This window comes from Somniosus microcephalus, chromosome 23 (assembly GCF_052327205.1).
Source record: "Somniosus microcephalus isolate GS21.2 chromosome 23, FLI_Smic_1.0, whole genome shotgun sequence".
Lineage (NCBI taxonomy): Eukaryota > Metazoa > Chordata > Chondrichthyes > Squaliformes > Somniosidae > Somniosus > Somniosus microcephalus.
The window spans coordinates 36424709-36442878 of record NC_141009.1 but is presented as its reverse complement, the minus strand read 5'-3'; the positions used below and the strand labels follow the sequence as shown (position 1 = coordinate 36442878).

General features: G+C 43.5%; 1 protein-coding gene across 7 annotated transcripts in view; it reads right to left on the bottom strand.

Annotated features, from left to right (window-relative positions):
• Window positions 1-18170, bottom strand: part of LOC147101823 (histone-lysine N-methyltransferase EHMT1-like) — a 158397-nt gene that overhangs the window by 73561 nt on the left and 66666 nt on the right. For all 7 annotated transcript variants that reach the window (XM_085965788.1, XM_085965793.1, XM_085965787.1 and 4 more), the window contains exons 4-7: window positions 13762-13936; window positions 13199-13326; window positions 2101-2310; window positions 644-733 (exon numbers count right to left, since the gene is read on the bottom strand). In XM_085965788.1, coding sequence (XP_085821914.1) covers window positions 644-733; window positions 2101-2310; window positions 13199-13326; window positions 13762-13936 — 603 coding nt within the window. The remainder of the gene's footprint in view (window positions 1-643; window positions 734-2100; window positions 2311-13198; window positions 13327-13761; window positions 13937-18170) is intronic.

The window sequence follows — 18170 nt, the reverse complement described above, 5'->3', positions numbered from 1 at the left end:
GGTGTATGAAGGAGGGGGCAACCTATTCACTGCTAATACAGTACAGGCATCTTGTGGGTTTATCCGTGTTGGATTGGGAGCTCTTTTGAGGTCGAAACATATTTAGGTTTTGTTCATCCTGGTCCTCTGTTAAAAATTATCTTAACTTGTCTTGTTCAAATTGAATAGTCCATCCGAAGCCAACAGAGAGAGATAGACAGGCCGGAGAGAGATAGAAAGGCCAGAGAGCGATTGCAGGGACAATCAGGAGCAAAGCGCCAAATAAGGTTAATATTCAGGGAATGTGTAACTACTGTAAATTTACAAATGCGTCATTGCTTCTGTTCACTTATCCATTAACTATTTAATAAATCTGCTTGGCAGTTCACAGTCTAAGCCACCGTCTACTAAAAAGTGTTTACTCCACTGCTATCTAATGTAGAGAAAGATCACGAGAGTACAGGATATGAACCAGGAAGTCAAAACAAAATAACAAGGGTTTTTTCTTTAGATCTCTGGGCTTGCAGCAAATGACTGAGATGATGGACAGGTAAAGGCACACTCCAGGTTAGAGGAAGCAAAAGCTCACTTATGAAAGTGGTCTGAGACACTGAATCAGAAAGAAACATCTCCAGTACTTACACCTCCAGAACAAATGACTCACCACATCAGATTCAAAGTCATCATCATCTTCCTCCAGGTCATCAGAGTATTGATCCTCTTCAGGATCATATTCTTCCTGCTGCAAGTTAGCCTGTGTGGGGAAAAAATAAAATTTCTGTAGTGAACTGTAACCTTTGATAATCTACCAGTGGATTTAAAATATCATAAAGCACAATTAAAAAAAGCAATGTGCTTAAAAAATCCTGGATAAGCCGCCGAATAAAGGTAAACTTTTTTTAAAAACCAAAATACAGCCAGAATATGGCATAATTAAACAAGTATGCAATCAAATGTCACTGAAATCATTGACATATCTAAATGCAATTTGGTATATTTTAGTACAATGTAGAACATTCAAGTTTAATGCAAATCTGCAAAAGTATTTTGATATATCGACAATCATATGGATTTCATCAGAAGGCATTAGGAAATCATCTCTTACCAAATATTGTTGCCTTTACAAAAGTGGGGTGTGGGTTTCTTTTTTTTTAAATAGCTTTTTCTACTTGAGAGGGGCAAGAAGTAACTTGCACACAGATCTTGAGCAGACCAGACTCAACGAAGGGCATCTTAATTCAACTTGCTTTCTTACTTTTTTTCTACCTCTCTGTAGAGAAGCAATTGGTATCTACAACTGAGATCAGGAATTCATCCTGTGGCAAAAAAAAAGGTTTGTGATGGACTCTTTAAACTACATGTGAGATTTCAGCTATAATCACACATGTCACTTTAGAATGTGTACAGTCTGGTTGGAAATTTAAGGACCAGAGTTATTTTCTATCAGAGTCCTCAGAGAAAGTAGTTTACAAAAGTGACTGAACCATAGCAGCATGAACCTGGAGAACTGGAAAGTAATTTGAACAAAATACTACAATAACTGGAAGCTAACCCATTTTGCAAATAAGCTGTAATAGGTAAAAGGATAAGTCTGAGGATTGTTTGGAAGAGTCCATCTCAAAACATCAAAGACCATACAAAAAGCTAGCAAGAGCTTTGCTGATCTCCTCTTGAGATGGATGGGCCCCCTATGTTGCAGTAACTAGAACTGTACGCAGTACTCCAGGTACTGCCTGACCAAGTGTATAACTGCAGGTATTTTTCCATTCTGGTTACTGATTCTATTAGTTATTCAATTATGAACATCAGGCCAAGAAGTCAGAAACTGCTCCTGAATATGGCAACTACATTAAGCTGTATATATATATAATATATATTATATATTAGCAAAAATTCTTATTCCCAATATTTCAGGCTGCATAAGATAAACAAACTCTGCAAGTATTTCAATTTAAATCCACCAAACAGTTCCTTGTCTTAAATCAAATTCAAATCTTCAAGGGTCTACTAAAAAATAAAAAGCTAGAGTCTGCCATTGTGTAGCCAGAGATACAGTTCTCCCTAGTCGTAATAAGCCTGCGGATGTGGAAATTAACTGGCAAAGCAGCAGCAAGTACACACTTTCTTTGAGACTTCCATTTTGCGAATGAGGTCAGTGCCTCCAAAATCTATGGATAACTCTGAATCTGGTTGGTCTGCAACACTGTATTTTTCTTCCTCCTCATCCTCCTCATCCTCCTCTTCATCTTCCTCAGACTCCATATCTTGAGATACGTCAACATTCTCTCCATTTATGTTCTGAGTGACACCATTAGAGGAGTCTTTCCGTTCCTACAATACAGAGGAAAGAGGTAAAGATCAGGGGCACATTTCAAATATATGATCCAGACAAAAATGCTGCATTTATTCGAAATCTTCAGTCTCTTAAAACCCAAGCTTGGCATCACTTAATTTCGATGTCCTGATTTACCATGAGTTCTTTCCTTTCTTTTGATTCGTTCCTGTGATGTGGGCGTCACTGGCAACGCCAGCATTTATTGCCCATCCCTAATTGCCCTCGAGAAGGTGGTGGTGAGCTGCATTCCTGAACTGCTGCAGTCCGTGTGGTAAATGAACTCCCACAATGCCGTTAGGTAGGAAGTTCCAGGATTTTGACCCAACAACGACGAAGGAACAGCGATATATTGCCAAGTCAGGATGGTGTGTGACTTGGAAGGGAACTAGCAGGTGGTGGTGTTCCGATGCACCTGCTGCCCTTGTCCTTCTAGGTGGTAGGGGTTGCGGGTTTGGGGGATGCTGTCTAAGAAGCCTTGGCGAGTTGCTGCAGTGCATCTTTTAGACGGTACACACTGCAGCCACGGTACGCCGGTGGTGGAGGGAGTGAATGTTTAAAGTTGTGGATGGGATGCCAATCAAGCAGGCTGCTTTGTCTTGGATGGTGTCAAGCTTCTTGAGTGCTGTTGGAGCTGCACTCATCCAGGCAAGTGAAGAGCATTCCATCACACTCCTGACTTGTGCCTTGTAGATGGTGGAATGGCTTTGGGAAGTCCAGAAGTGACTCACTCACCACAGAATACCCAGCCTCTGACCTGCTCTTGTAGCTACAGTATTTATGTGGCTGGTCCAGTTAAGTTTCTGGTCAATGGTGACCCCCCCCCCCCCCCCAACCACAGGGTGTTGATGGTGGGGGATTCGACGATGGTAATGTCATTGAATGTCAAGGTGGTTACACTTTCTCTTGTTGGAGATGGTCATTGCCTGGCAATTGTGTGGCACGAATGTAACTTGTCATTGATCAGACCAAGCCTGAATGTCGCCCAGGTTTTGCTGCACGCGGGCACGGACTGCTTCATTATCTGATGAGTTGTGTATGGAACTGAACACGGTGCAATCATCAGCGAACATCTCCACTTCTGACCTTATGGTGGAGGGAAGGTCATTGACGAAGCAGCTGAAGATGGTTGGGCCTAGAACACCGCCTGGTTCCATTCTTATCTATCTAATCGTAGCCAGAGAATCACCTGCAACGGCTTCTCTTCCCGCTCACGTATCGTTACCTCTGGTGTTCCCCAAGGATCTATCCTTGGCCCCCTCCTATTTCTCATCTACATGTTGCCCATTGACGACATCATCCAAAAACAGTGTCAGTTTCCACATATACACTGACGACACCCAGCTCTACCTCACTACCTCTTCTCTGGACCCCTCCACGGTCTCTAAATTGTCAGACTGCTTGTCCGACGTACAGTTCTGGATGAGCAGAAATTTTCTCCAATTAAATATTGGGAAGACTGAAGCCACTGTTATTGCTCCCCGCCACAAACTCTGTTCCCTAGCCACTGACTCCATCGCTTTCCCTAGCATCTATCCGAGGCTGAACCACACTGTTCGCAACCTTGGTGTCATATTTGACCCTGAAATGAGTTTCCAACCACAAATCCGCAGCATAACTAAGACCGCCTACTTCGTAACATCCGTAACATCGTCCGTCTCCACCCTTTCCTCAGCTCATCCGCTGCTGAAACCCTCATCCATGCCTTTGTTACCTCTGGACTTGACTATTCCAACGCACTCCTGGCTGGCCTCCCACATTCTACCCATCGTAAACTGGAGGTCATCCAAAACTCGGCTGCCCGTGTCCTAACTCGCACCAAGTCCCGTTCGCCCATCACCCCTGTGCTCGCTGACCTACATTGGCTCCCGGTTAAGCAGCGCCTCGATTTCAAAACTCTCATCTTTGTTTTCAAATCCCTTCTTGGCCTCACCCCTCCCTATCTCTAAACTCCTTCAGCCCCACAACTTCCACCCAGAGATATCTGTGCTCCTCTAACTCTGCCCTCTTGAGCATCCCTGATTATTAATCGCTCAACCATTGGTGGCCATGCCTTCTGTTACCAAAGCCCTAAGCTCTGGAATTCCCTGCCTAAACCTCTCCACCTCGCTACCTCTCTTTCCTCCTTTAAGACGTTCCTTAAAACCTACCTCGTTGACCAAGCTTTTAGTCACCTGCCATAATTTCTCCTTATGTGGCTCGGTGTCAAAAATTTTCGTCTTATACACTACTGCGCAGCGCCTTGGGACGTCTTCCTACGTTAAAGGCACTAGATAAATACAAGTTGTTGTTGTTGTTGCCCTGAGGAACTCCTGCAGCGATCTCCTGGGGCTGAGATGATTGGCCTCCAACAACCACACCCATCTTCCTTTGTGCTCGGCCAGAGCAAATATGTATCGGCACAAGGGAGCATGGCAAGGCTGGATGGCATTCATTTTAATGCAAGGAGTCTTGCAAGTAAGGCAGATGAATTGAAGGTGTTGATGAACACATGGGAGTGATGTTATTGTTGTTATCAGAGAGACATGGTTGAGAGGGGGGCAGGACTGGCAGCTCAATATTCCGGGGTATTGAATCTTCAGGCGAGACAGAGGGGGGTGCAAGAGGAGGGGGTGTTGCAATATTAATCAAGGAGTCAATTACTGCTGTATGGAGGGATGATATCTTAGCAGGTTCCTCTAATGAGGTCATATGGGTAGAACTTAAAAACAAAAAGGGGGCAAACACTTTTCTTGGAGTGCACTATAGGCCCCCAAAGAGTCAGGGGGAGATAGAGGAACAGATACGTAGGCAAATCTCAGAAGTGTAGAAATAATAGGGTAATAACAGTAGGGGATTTCAACTTCCCCAATATTAACTGGGATAGTCAGAGTGTGAAAGGCTTAGAGGGTGCGGAATTCTTAAAGTGCATCCAGGAGAGCTTTTTGAGCTAGCATGTAGAAAGTCCTACAAGAGAGGGGGCGGTACTGGACCTAAATCTAGGGAATGTAGCCGGGCAAGTGGTAGAAGTGTCAGTAGGAGCGCATTTTGGTGACAGTGACCATAATTCGGTGAGATTTAAGGTAGTCATGGAAAAGGACAAAGATGGACTGGAAATAAAGGTTCTAAATTGGGGGAAGGCCGATTTTAATATAAGGCAGGATCTGGCCAAAGTGGATTGGGATAAGCTACTTGTAAGAAAATCCACATCAGAGCAATGGGAGTCTTTCAGAAAGGAAAGAGTACAATACCAACATGTTCCCATAAAGGTCAAGGGTGGGACCAACAAGCCCAGGGGATCCTGGATGTCAAGGGATATACAAGAATGGATTAGGAAAAAAAGGGAGGCTTTTGGCAGATACAAAGGACTAAAAACAGTGGAAGCCCTAGAGGAGTATAGAAAGTGCAGGGGGGTACTTAAAGAAATTAGGAGAGCGAAGAGGGGGCATGAAAAAACACTGGCAGGCAAAATAAAGGAAAATCCCAAGGTGTTTTATAAGTATATTAAGGGCAAGAGGGTAACCAGGGAAAGAGTATGGCCCATTAAGGACCAAAGTGACAATCTGTGTGTAGAACCAGAAGATGTAGGTGAGGTTTTAAAATTATTATTTTGCATCTGTGTTCACTATGGAGAAGGGTAATGTAGGCATAGAAATCAGGCAGGGGGATCGTGATATACTTGAACAAATTAGTATCGAGAGGGAGGAGGTACTAGCGGTTTTAGCAGGCTTAAAAGTGGATAAATCCCCAGGCCCTGACGAGATGTATCCCAGGCTGCTTTGTGAGGCAAGGGAGGAGATTGCAGGGGCTCTGACACAAATTTTCAGAACCTCTCTGGCCACAGGGGAGGTGCCTGAGGACTGGAGGACAACTATCATAGTACCATTGTTCAAGAAGGGTAATAGGGATAAACCAGGGAATTACAGGCCAGTGAGCCTAACATCAGTGGTAGGGAAATTATTGGAAAAGATTCTGAGGAACAGAATTAGTCTCCACTTGGAGAGGCAGGGATAGTCAGCATGGCTTTGTCAGGGGGAGATCATGTCTGACCAATTTGATTGAATTTTGAGAGGAGGTGACTAGGTGTGTGGATGAGGGTAGTGCAGTTGATGTAGTCTACATGAACTTCAGTAAGGCTTTTGACAAAGTCCCACATGGGAGGCTGGTCAAGAAGGTAAGAGCCCATGGGATCCAGGGCAATTTGGCACATTGGATCCAAAATTGGTTTAGTGGCAGGAGGCAGAGGGCAATGGTCGAAGGTTGTTTTTGTGATTGGAAGCCTGTGTCCAGCGGTGTACCGCAGGGATCGGTGCTGGGTCCTTTGCTGTTTGTAGTGTACATTAATGATTTAGATATGAATGTAGGAGGCATGATTAGTAAGTTCGCAGATGACAAAAATTGTTGGAGTGGTAAATAGCGAGGAGGAAAGCCTCAGGCTACAAGACGATATAGACGGGGTGGTTAGATGGGCAGAACAGTGGCAAATGGAATTTAACCCTGAAAAGTGTGAGGTGATGCATTTTGGGAGGACTAACAAGGCAAGGGAGTACACAATGAATGGTAGGACCCTAGGAAGGACAGAGGATGAGAGAGACCTTGGTGTGCATGTACATAGATCCCTGAAGGCAGCAGGACAGGTAGATAAGGTGGTTAAAAAGGCATATGGGATACTTATATTCTATGCCTTGGCTAATGAACGCAAGAGCAGGGAGGTTACGATGGAGCTGTACAAAACGCTAGTTAGGCCACAGCTGGAATACTGTGTGCAGTTCTGGTCGCCACACTATTGGAGGGATGTGATTGCATTGGAGAGGGTGCAGAGGAGATTCACCAGGATTTTACCTGGGCTGGAGCGCTTCAGCTATGAAGCGAGATTGGACAGGCTGGGGTTGTTTTCCTTTGAGCAGAGAAGGCTGAGGGGGGACCTGATTGAGGTGTACAAAATTATGAGGGGCATAGATAGGGTACATAGAAAGGAACTTTTCCCCCTTAGTAGAGGGGTCAATAACCAGGGGGCATAGTTTCAAGGTAAGGGGCAGGAGGTTTAGAGGGGATTTGAGGAAAAACTTTTTCACCCAGAGGGTGGTTTGAATCTGAAACTCACTGCCTGAAAGGGTGGTAGAGGCAGGAACCCTCACAACATTCAAGAAGCATTTAGATGAGCACTTGAAACGCCATAGCATACAAGGCTAAGGGCCAAGTGCTGGAAAATGGGATTCGAATAGACTGGGCTTGAAGGCCGGCGCAGACACGATGGGCTGAAGGGCCTCTTTCTGTGCTGTATAACTCTGACTCCAACCAGTGGAGTGTTTTCCCCTTGATCCTCATTGACTTCAATTTTACTAGGGATCCTTGATGTGATGTTCGGTCAAATGCTGTCTTGATGTCGAGGGCAGTCACTCTCACCTCACCTCTGGAATTCAGCTCTTTTGTCCATGTTTGGACCAAGGCTGTAATGAGGTCTGGAGCCAAGTGGTCCTGCCAGAACCCAAACTGAGCATCAGTGAGCAGATTATTGGTGAGTAAGTGCCACTCAATAGCACTGTCGACAGCACCTTCCATCACTGCGCCGATGATTGAGAGTAGATTGATGGGGCGGTAATTGGCCAGATTGGATTTGTCCTTTTAATGGACAGGACTTTGTCGGGTAGATGCCAGTGTTGTAGCTGTACTTGAACAGCTTGGCTAGAAGCGCAGATAGCTCAGGAGCACAAGTCTTCAGCTCTACAGCCAGGATGTCATCGGGGCCCATAGCCTTTGCTGTATTCCATTGTGCTCAGCCTTTTTTTGATATCACGTGGAGTGAATTGAATTGGCTGAAGGCTGGTTTCTGCGATGGTGGGGACCACAGGAGGAGGCCGAGATGGATCATCCATTCGGCATTTCTGGCTGAGTATGGCTGCAAACACTTCAGCCTTGTCTTTTGCACTCGCGTGCTGAGCTCCGCCATCATTGAGGATGGGGATATTCATGAAGTCTCCTCCTCCAGTTAGTTAATTGTCCACCACCATTCATGACTGACTGTGGCAGCACTGCAGAGCTTTGATCTGATTCGTTGGTTGTGGGATTGCTTAGCTGTCTATAGCATACTGCTTCTGCTGTTTAGCATGCATGCAGTCCGGTGTTGTAGCTTAACCAGGTTGGCATCTAATTTTTTTTTAGATACGCTTGGTGCTGCTCCTGGCATGCTCCTCTACACTCCTCATTAAACCAGGGTTGGTCCCCTGGCTTGATGGTAATGGTCGAGTAAGGAATATGCCAGGTCATGAGGTTACAGATTGTGGTGGAATACAATTCTGCTGCTGCTGATGGCCCACAGCGCCTCAAGGATGCCCAGTTTTAAACTGCTAGATCTGTTCTGAATCTATCCTATTTAACACAGTGGTAGTGCCACACAACACGATGGAGGGTGTTCCTCAGTGTGAAGATGGGACTTGGCCTCCACAAGGGCTGTGCGGTGGTCATTCCTACCAATACGGTCATGGAAAGATGCATCTGCGATAGGTAGATTGGTGAGGATGAGATCAAGTAAGTTTTTCCCTTCTGTTAGTTCTCTCACCATCAGCCGCAGGCTCACTCTGGCAGCTATGTCCTTCAGGATTTGGCCAACTCGGTCAGTCGTGGTGCTACCAAGCTACTCTCAGTGAAGGAGATTGAAGTCCCCCACCCAGAGTACGTTCTGTGCCCTTGCTACCCTCGGCACATCTTCCAAATGGTGTACAACATGGAGTACCACCGAGTCGTCAGCTGAGGGAGGGTGGTAGGTGGCAATCAGCAGGAGGTTTCCTTGCCCAGGTTTGACCTGATGTCATGAGACTTCATGGAATCTGGAGTCGATGTTGAGGACGCCCAGGGACACTCCCTCCAGACTGTATACCACTAACACCACCACTGGTGGGTCTGTCCTGTGGTGGGACAGGACATACCCAAGGATGGTGATGGAGGAGTGTGGAATGTTGGCTGAAAGGTATGATTGTGAGTTTGAATGTGTCAGGCTGTTGCTTGACTAGTCTGTGGGACAGCTCTCCCAATTCTGACAAGTCCCCAGGTGTTAGTGAGAAGGGCTAGGTGTGACTTTGCCGTGTCCGAATCCCGTGCCTAGGTCGATGCCAGGTGGTCCGTCCGGCTTTATTCTTATTATAGCTTTTCGTAGTGGTTTTGATACAACGGAGTGGCTTGCTGGGTCATTTCAGAGGGCAGTTAAGAGTCAACCACATTGCTGTGGGTCTGGAGTGATATATAGGTCAGACTGTGTAAGGACAGCAGATTTCCTTCCCTAAAGGACATTAGTGAACCAGATGGGTTTTTACGACAATCCGGGGGTTTCATGGTCACCATTGCTGATACTAGCTTTTTATTCCAAATTTATTTAATTAGTTAACTGAATTTAAAATACCCCAGCTGCTGTGGTGCCTCCAGGTCATTAGTCCAGCCCTCTGGATTACTCGTCCAGTAACGTAACCATGATGCTCCCGTAGCCCCTACCTCTCGCCCTGTGCTAAAGACCTTGGCCCTTCACTCGTTACTCAATATTTTTTTTAAAAATTTTTTTAAACTAGTGATTCTGGCGATGGCTTTGCAGCATTTTCACACAATACATTTGAAATCCATCTCTTCATAGTGCAGCCACTTTCAACCGCAATCAGAATTCACTTTCTGCCACATAAGGTCGATAAGGTCCCACATAAGAGATTAGCGTGTAAAGTTAAAGCACAAGGGATTGGGGGGCAAGGTACTGACTTGGATAGAGAACTGGTTAGCGGAGTTGGAATAAACGGGTCTTTTTCCGAGTGGCAGGCAGTGACTAGTGGGGTACCGCAGGGATCGGTGCTAGGACCCCAGCTATTCACAATATATATTAACGATCTAGATGAGGGAAATAGATGTAATATCTTCAAGTTTGCAGACGACACAAAGCTGGGTGGGCGTGTGTGCTGTGAGGAGGACGCCGAGAAACTCCAGTATGATTTGGACAGGTTGGGTGATTGGGCAGATGCGGTATAATGTGGATAAATGCAAGGTTATCCACTTTGGTGGCAAAAACAGGAAGGCAGATTATTATCTGAACGGCAATAGATTGGGAGAAGGGGAAGTGCAACGAGACCTGGGTGTCCTTGTGCACCAGTTGCTGAAGGTAAGCATGCAGGTGCAGTAGACGGTTAAGGCGGCAAATGGTATGTTGGCCTTCGTAGCGAGAGGATTAGAGTACAGGAGCAAGGATGTCTTGCTGCAGTTGTACAGGGCCTTGGTGAGACCACACCTTGAGTATTGTGTGCAGTTTTGGTCGCCTTATCTGAGGAAGGATGTTCTTGCCATGGAGGGAGTGCAGCGAAGATTCACCAGACTGATACCTGGGATGGCAGGAATGACGTATGAGGAGAGATTGGGTCGATTGGGCTTTTACTCACTGGCGTTTAGAAGAATGAGAGGGGATCTCATTGGAACTTATAAAATTCTAACAGGGCTGGACAGGCTAGATGCAGGAAGGATGTTCCCGATGGTCGGGGAGTCCAGAACCAGGGGTCACAGTCTAAGGATAAGGGGTAAGCCATTTAGGACAGAGATGAGGAGGAATTTCTTCACCCAGAGAGTGGTGAACCTGTGGAATTCTCTACCACAGAAGGCAGTGGAGGCCAATTCATTAAATATATTCAAGAAGGAGTTAGATATATTTCTTAAGGCTAAAGGGATCAAGGGATATGGGGAGAAAGCAGGGACAGGGTACTGAGTTTGGATGATCAGCCATGATCTCATTGAATGGCGGAGCAGGCTCGAGGGGCCGAATGGCCTACTCCTGCTCCTATCTTCTATGTTTCTATATTAAAAGTATACTTACTTCAAATTGCTTGTGTGATTTGAATAGTCATTGTTTGCCACTTAGATAAGCTACTCACCCATTTATCTTGTGCTGTTCTTAAAAAGACAGAACTAACTTTGTTAGAGTAATTTTTAATGAAGTAGCTGCATGGTGTCACACACTCGCTGTTATTCTCTAACACAACACAGCACCCTCTGGTGTATCAAGTGCCTCACTACACCTGCCTGAAAGAGGTTCAATCCTGCTCAATTAGCAGCTTTATACCAGTCAAGATTAAAACTTCCAGACGTGGTTCCAAGTACAGAATGAACTGTTCATGATCAAAGTTAATGATCAAACTTAAGGCCTCCTGTTAATTTTCAACTGGGCCAATTCATGTGTTCACAGAAAAAGAATGTGTGCTCTGCTTTTTATCTGCATCATTCTCGGGTTTTTTTTTGGAGAAATCATCAGAGTTCCTGTATTTGGAGGATATGAAGAAGTGTTGAGTTTCTTTTTTAAACAAATGTCTGTGGAAGTTGGTCCTTTATTCACTTGGGATGAGACCATATGCATTGGTTGGGTTGGGAAAGGGAAGGGGTGGCTCAACTATCTTGAGGACTGTGCATCGCATTCCATCCTGCGAGATTAGGGCAAATGGGATATAGGGCAGGAAAGTGTCAATTATACAGGAAAATTGATTTCTTTATTTTACAAGGCTAAGAAATTCTAAAACTCCTTTAAAGCTATATTGGTGAGCCATGGTAGGCGAAGGTACCACTTTCACTAGGTTATACTTGTACCTCTGAGAAAAGTGAATATATTGACTAAGTGACTGCTTTAATAGTCACATAATTCTCAAGGTATAACATTTTTAATTCATCTTTATGGTTATTTCCAACTAATGTACAAGTTTCATTTTCCACTGAATACAAACTGAAGAAAGACATTTCTTGAATGTTTTGTATCAAATGGAGGCATCTGTCCCTAAATTATGCAAGAAAATGTCAACACTATAAAATTTTGCATCGATAAGACTATGACAAATATTTTGTAACTGCTACTTTGCAAGCAATGTGGTCTTTCAGACCCATGTTCATTCGTGCCAATTAGTTTCTGCTATGCAATACTATCTAAATGTTAAATCTTAACGGTGTGTATGAGAGCTAAGTAAAATCTTCCATTTCCATCCAAAGCAACTTCTATTGCAAATTTATGACAGGTTAATGTACCTTGGTTAGACTGAAAGGAAATCGTACTGTGTGTGCTGGGTCGTCATGCATAATTTTTAATCTTGTAGCCAACTAGGAGGGAACAATGTGTTCCAGCCAGGTAAAATCTAACCTCTCATCAATTTTAGAAGGGACATAATCTCAGTAGAGCTTCTCCCAATACTAATACTCACTTGGCTTAATTATCAATATAATACACCGCTCAGAAAGTTTACTGGAATTTTTCTAAAATGGCCAACAATAACTTAAGAAATAGGAGGAGTAGGCCATTTGGCCCTTCAAGCCTGCTCCACCATTCAATAAGATCTTCTACCTCATCTCCACTTTCCCCACACTATCCCCATATCCCATGATTCCCTTAGTATCCAAAACTCCATTGATCTCCGTCTTGAATAGACTCAATGACTGAGCAACCACAGATCTCTGGGGTAGAGAGTTCCAAAGTTTCACAACCCTGTGAGTGAAGAATTTTCTCCTCATCTCAGTCCTACATGGCCGAATCCTTATTCTGAGACTGTGACCCCTGGTTCTAGACTCCCCAGCCAGGGGAAACATCCTCCCAGCATCTATCCTGTCAAGCCCTTTAATAATTTTGTGTGTTTCAAGGAGGTCACCTCAAATTATTCTAAACTCTAGGGAATATAGACCTAGTCTACTCACTCTCTCCTCATTAGGACAATCACCTCATCCCAGGAATCAATCCAGTGAACCTCCAAGGCAAGCATAGTAAGGATAGTAATAAAAAATCAAAACAATGCAACTAAAGAAAATGACAATTTTGAAAAAAAATAAACTTATGCTTAACTACTCTAATACGTTTTTCTGAAGTAGAGACAGAAAAAAGATTGTGCATAGTAGGCTTATACTTTCTAGACCCACCTGCATGCCAGATGCAGACTGTGACATGTTCTGAAACATTTCAAGTACGGTGCGCTGTTTTAGCAGTTTGGTCTTCTTCTTAGGAGCCAGGCTGTAAGTTCCCATTTTTCTCTTCTTCTTCCTAGCCACTGTCAAAGTTTTAATTATTTTGAACATTTAATATAATAAGAAACTGTATGCTCTGCAATGTGTGTCACGGTTGCCATTCATGTTTATGTGCCACTTTCTCAATTATAGATACATGTAGAGAGTTATACACTCAAATTGGAACTGCTTTTATTGCACTGTCTGAACATGTACATCAAACTGTGCTATTTAGTTTTTAAATCAATATATAAACACTAAAAATAATGCTATCTAACTATTCTGAAAATTAACATTTCTGCCATAGCGTAATTTTTTTATATGTACTATTGTAGTCAGGAAATTTTATCTAACTATTGCTCTTAAAATATTTACTGTTAATTATGTTCTGTGAAGATAGATCTGCATCAGTTGAACACATCGATGAATGCACATTTAAATAAAAACTTACTACATTCCAGTTCAGTTTTTCTTGTTACCTGACTGTGGTTTGCTAGTGGCAGTATTGTTCTGATTCTGAGGTAGTATCAGTTGCTGTGGTGGTGTTGGTTGTGGTGGTGATGATGATGATGATGATGATGGTGGAGGAGGTGGTGGCTTTTTCCCACATTCTAGACTATTTACACCTTCTTCCTTTGGGTCTTTGTTTGGTGGCTTTAAAAAGGTAGAAGTACAAAATTAATGCCTTTTAACACTCTGGTTTTCAAAGTACCACTCCACATACAACAACAAACAGAAATATTGCCCAGCTAAAGCATGTTCATGGCATAATGAATTAAATTTATAGGAAATATAAGTTTAGTCAAAGCCAATTCCCATCTAGTTAATAAGACCTGAACTCGTGTTTTCACGAAAGTAGTCCCCTGAAACCATGTACTGTTACACACACAGGCCCGGAATTTGCAGTTGGAATGACAGCGAGCTGGCAGCGTTCGCCGCCATTCCACCCTTGAAGCTTTCTGCAACTTTGGGATTTGGCGCATGCACAATCCTGAAGTTGCCGTCTGTCATTCACAGCTCCAAAACAGGCTGCGCTGTGCACCCACCAACCCAACCCCACAGAGCCAGCAATCTGCATAATCAGCCAAATCAGGGAAACTGACAACAACGTCGGCTCTTCCACAGTGCGTACGCTGTTAAATTCCCCACAAAAAGATACCCAAAAGGAATTGGGTGTAACTGGGGTTTTGACAGCATTATTACTGCTGAACTAATGTTAAGGGCCTGGAAAACTAATTTTAATTTTGTACGGTGTGAAATTTGTCCATTTTAATAAAAAAATTAAAATTAAGAAACTTCAAAAAAAAAAATTAATTTTAAAGTTTGTCCATCTTTATTTCAGGTTTGCCTTTTCCCCATGCGAGAGCCCCAATCTTTCTTTTGCTCTCTCTAACTATTTTGAAAAGTTAGAATTTTAAGAACTACTCACTTCCTTGTTCGCCATCTGAGAATTCTGCGTTTTGACTGGCTGCTCAGACAGCCTGTTGACATCACAACAGTTCGCACAAGGGGATCCCCACTACAGTTCATTGATTTGAATTAAAGGTCGGAAAACCCAAAGTTCTCGACACGGGGATCACGAGCTCCTTGTGCGAAGCGTGCTTCGATGTCAGGAACGAACGCCTTCGCTTAGCTGCTGACCACAAATTCCAGGCCACAACTTTTCAATTATTTGCTCAAACTTTTGATAGCGCGCAAGTTTCTTCAGCAGAAAACATTGCTGACCTGATAAAAGAAGTAAAGCAACACCAAAATCTTGTGAAAATAGTGTGTCTGGAAGATCCCCAATAAGGTTACCTTGTTCATATGACAGACTTGTGAAAATGACAACAACTGTAAGCATGAGCAGATTACCAGTATGCAACTGACAAACTGATTGGGTGAGAACATCAGCTTTCCGATAGCGGTGGCATAGTGGTTAGCACTGTTGCCTCACAGCGCCAGGGACCCGGGTTCGAATCCGGCCTTGGGTGACTGTCTGTGTGGAGTTTGCACATTCTCCCCGTGTTTGCGTGGGTTTCCTCCGGGTGCTCCGGTTTCCTCCCACAGTCCAAAGAGGTGCAGGTTAGGTTGATTGGCTATGATAAATTGACCCTTAGTGTTAGGGAGATTAAATACGTGGGGATAGGGTGGGATATGTGTTGGTGTAGGGGTTACGGGGATCGGGTGGGATATGTGTCGGAGCAGGCTCGATGGGCCGAAATGGCCTCTATCTGCACTGTGGGGTTTCTGTGATTCTGTGAAGTGCAAAGTTAAATATATATTGAAAATAAAAGCATTCATTGATTTTCTGATTTTTTTTTAATGTTGATTCCAGAATACATTGAGCACTGGTGCAAAAGACCACCATTATAAATAACTCACAACTGAGATGCTATTTACACATAGACCTTCATAACACCCCTTCAGTTGTACGATGTAAGCTTTCTTACTTAGGCAATACATTTTTCACCACAATAATAAACTTTAAAATTGCAGCTATTTTCATTAGAACAGAGTACTGTAATTTGATAGAGGTGTTGAAAATTATGATGGGATGGGACAGAGTAGATAGAAACAAACTGTTTCACTGGTTGAGGAGTCTAGAACAAGGGGACATAGTTTGAAGATTAAATGGAAGAGACTTAGGACAGCGAGCAGGAGAAACTTTTTTTTTTTTTGCAGATGATTGAGAGGCTGTGGAATTCAGTTAGTGATTGAAGACCATGTTGTCAACTTTTAATAGGTTAGATAGGTGGTTGAAGGAAAAAAGGCTAATGGGATAGGGGAACAAGGTCAGCACATGGGATTAGGGCTACTGCTTATGTGGAGGAGACACACCAAATGGATTACAGGAAAGTGTGTGTTATCCGGAGGCTAACTGTCCAGAATGCTCGAGCCACCAGCAAAAATCAGGAGCCGTTTTTGTTAGTTTTTTTTTCTTCTCATTGCTTTTTTCCTCAACAGTCAAGCTCTGCAAGGTCTGCTGAAGCTGTTGCTAAGCTACAGAGACGCTTGGACTGTTTAGAAGCAACAGGGTTTGTTGACAGATACGGAGCTCAAAAGCTTCCGTATCTTTCAACATTAGAGCTGGTGTGTCCGGCAGTTTTGAGGGAACGGCAACAGCTCGGTCCTGTCGGTGCCGGATAGCACAAAGTTTCCAGTAGTTGGGCTGAAAGACCTGTTTCCATGTTGTAGTTTCCAAGTAATTTTATGTAAATTTCCTGAAAGTTGATTAGACCAACGGGAATCAGTGCTGGCAGTATTTCATTTTTATTTTGGCTCACAGTTCATTTGACCACAAGATCAACCTGCAGCAACCATTGATTTATCAGCTGATGTGCTGGCTCACAACTTCCCCCACTCATCGTCAGCCACCAGACCTGCCATAAACTCAAAAGGTACGACCAGAAATGCTGTCAAAGTGTATTACAACTTCCCAGCTACAGAGGCGAGTGATATAAAAAACACACACTCATCTCTAGTGATCCAGTCAAAGCTTCCACAACACTGAACTCAACAGAGTTGACAACTTTAAACTGGCTGGTCAAACCTTGTTCCTAGAACTTACCCATGTAGCTGTAGTACTGTGGCTAGCAACAGGAAGCAGTTTTGGCTGCTTTCATTAGGTCTCTGGCAGGACTCATGATTGGAGCGATTGATGAATGCATTGCAAAGTTGTGAGCTGACTGCAGAGCTGTTGTAGAACCAGCTGGTCTTACTGGCAGCAGTAACAAAGGTGAATGCTGCTGCTGAAAACTGCCTCCTTACTCACCCGTTTCAATTACTGGGGTGATTTGGGGACACACGATTATCTGACAATTTGTGTTATTGGCCAGGAGTCTCTTCATTACTGATAACGGAGGGCCCATTTTTAATCCTATTATTGCATCTGTCAAAATGCAGTTTTAGCTACAACTATGACAGCCTAATCATTATTAGTTCTTACCATAGACTCAGTTCTAAAAGCAGTAAAGGTTTCATAAATTTCCACCTTTATTGTCAAGGCAGTTTCTTCCTGGAAACTTTATGCTTTGCTTAAGAAGTCTTCAATGAGATTGCTTTCCGAACCAGCATTCGCAATATACCAAAATGCAGTGCACCCATCAAACTTTTGTGCAGGCTCGTATGGCCTGCAGGGTTGCAATTTTTGACCATTTAACTGACAGGCATCGAAATCCTGGAACTATCAAGAATGTCCGTTGTAATATCATTAAGCTAGCACCACTGAACACATTAGTTAAAACAGCAATAAAAACCAATTTGAGAGACAGTGGGCTAAAGCCAGTGCATTCATTTGTTGGACTTGGGTTTAAAGCCAGCCCAGACTGATAAAGTGAAAGCCTTGTGGGTCGAAAGGTCCTACATGAAAGATCACTGGATCATTTCAATCAACTTCCTAGTGGGATTCTAATCACGCCACAAGCTCACCTCAGAGTACCTGATGTTGTCGCTGGATATCCACACTGGAAGTACTCCATTCTTGAGCACTGGCACTGTGCTCATCAAGATAAGCAAACATTTTCCCTCTCTCACACACATAATTTAAAAAAAACATACTGATGTAGTCATTGATTGTTAATCATCTGTAGATTAAATTTCAGCAAACATCCCAATCATTAATCCTTCAGCGACATCATCACACATCAACTGTGAAGCATTTCAGCCAGCATCTACCACAAACTGTTTGGAATGGGGGAGAAAAAGAAATAAAAACAATGCCCACTGCCATTTAAAAAATATACAGATTTATTTTATAAAAAAGGTATACGAGTGATTTCCAGGCAGTTGTTTCGCCCAAGAGTTAAAAATATAAATAGTTTACCAGATAACCTCATCAAAATTCCATGACGTAACCCCTGGAAAAGCATTATTTAATAATGGCAACACTATGTAATAATAGCATTAA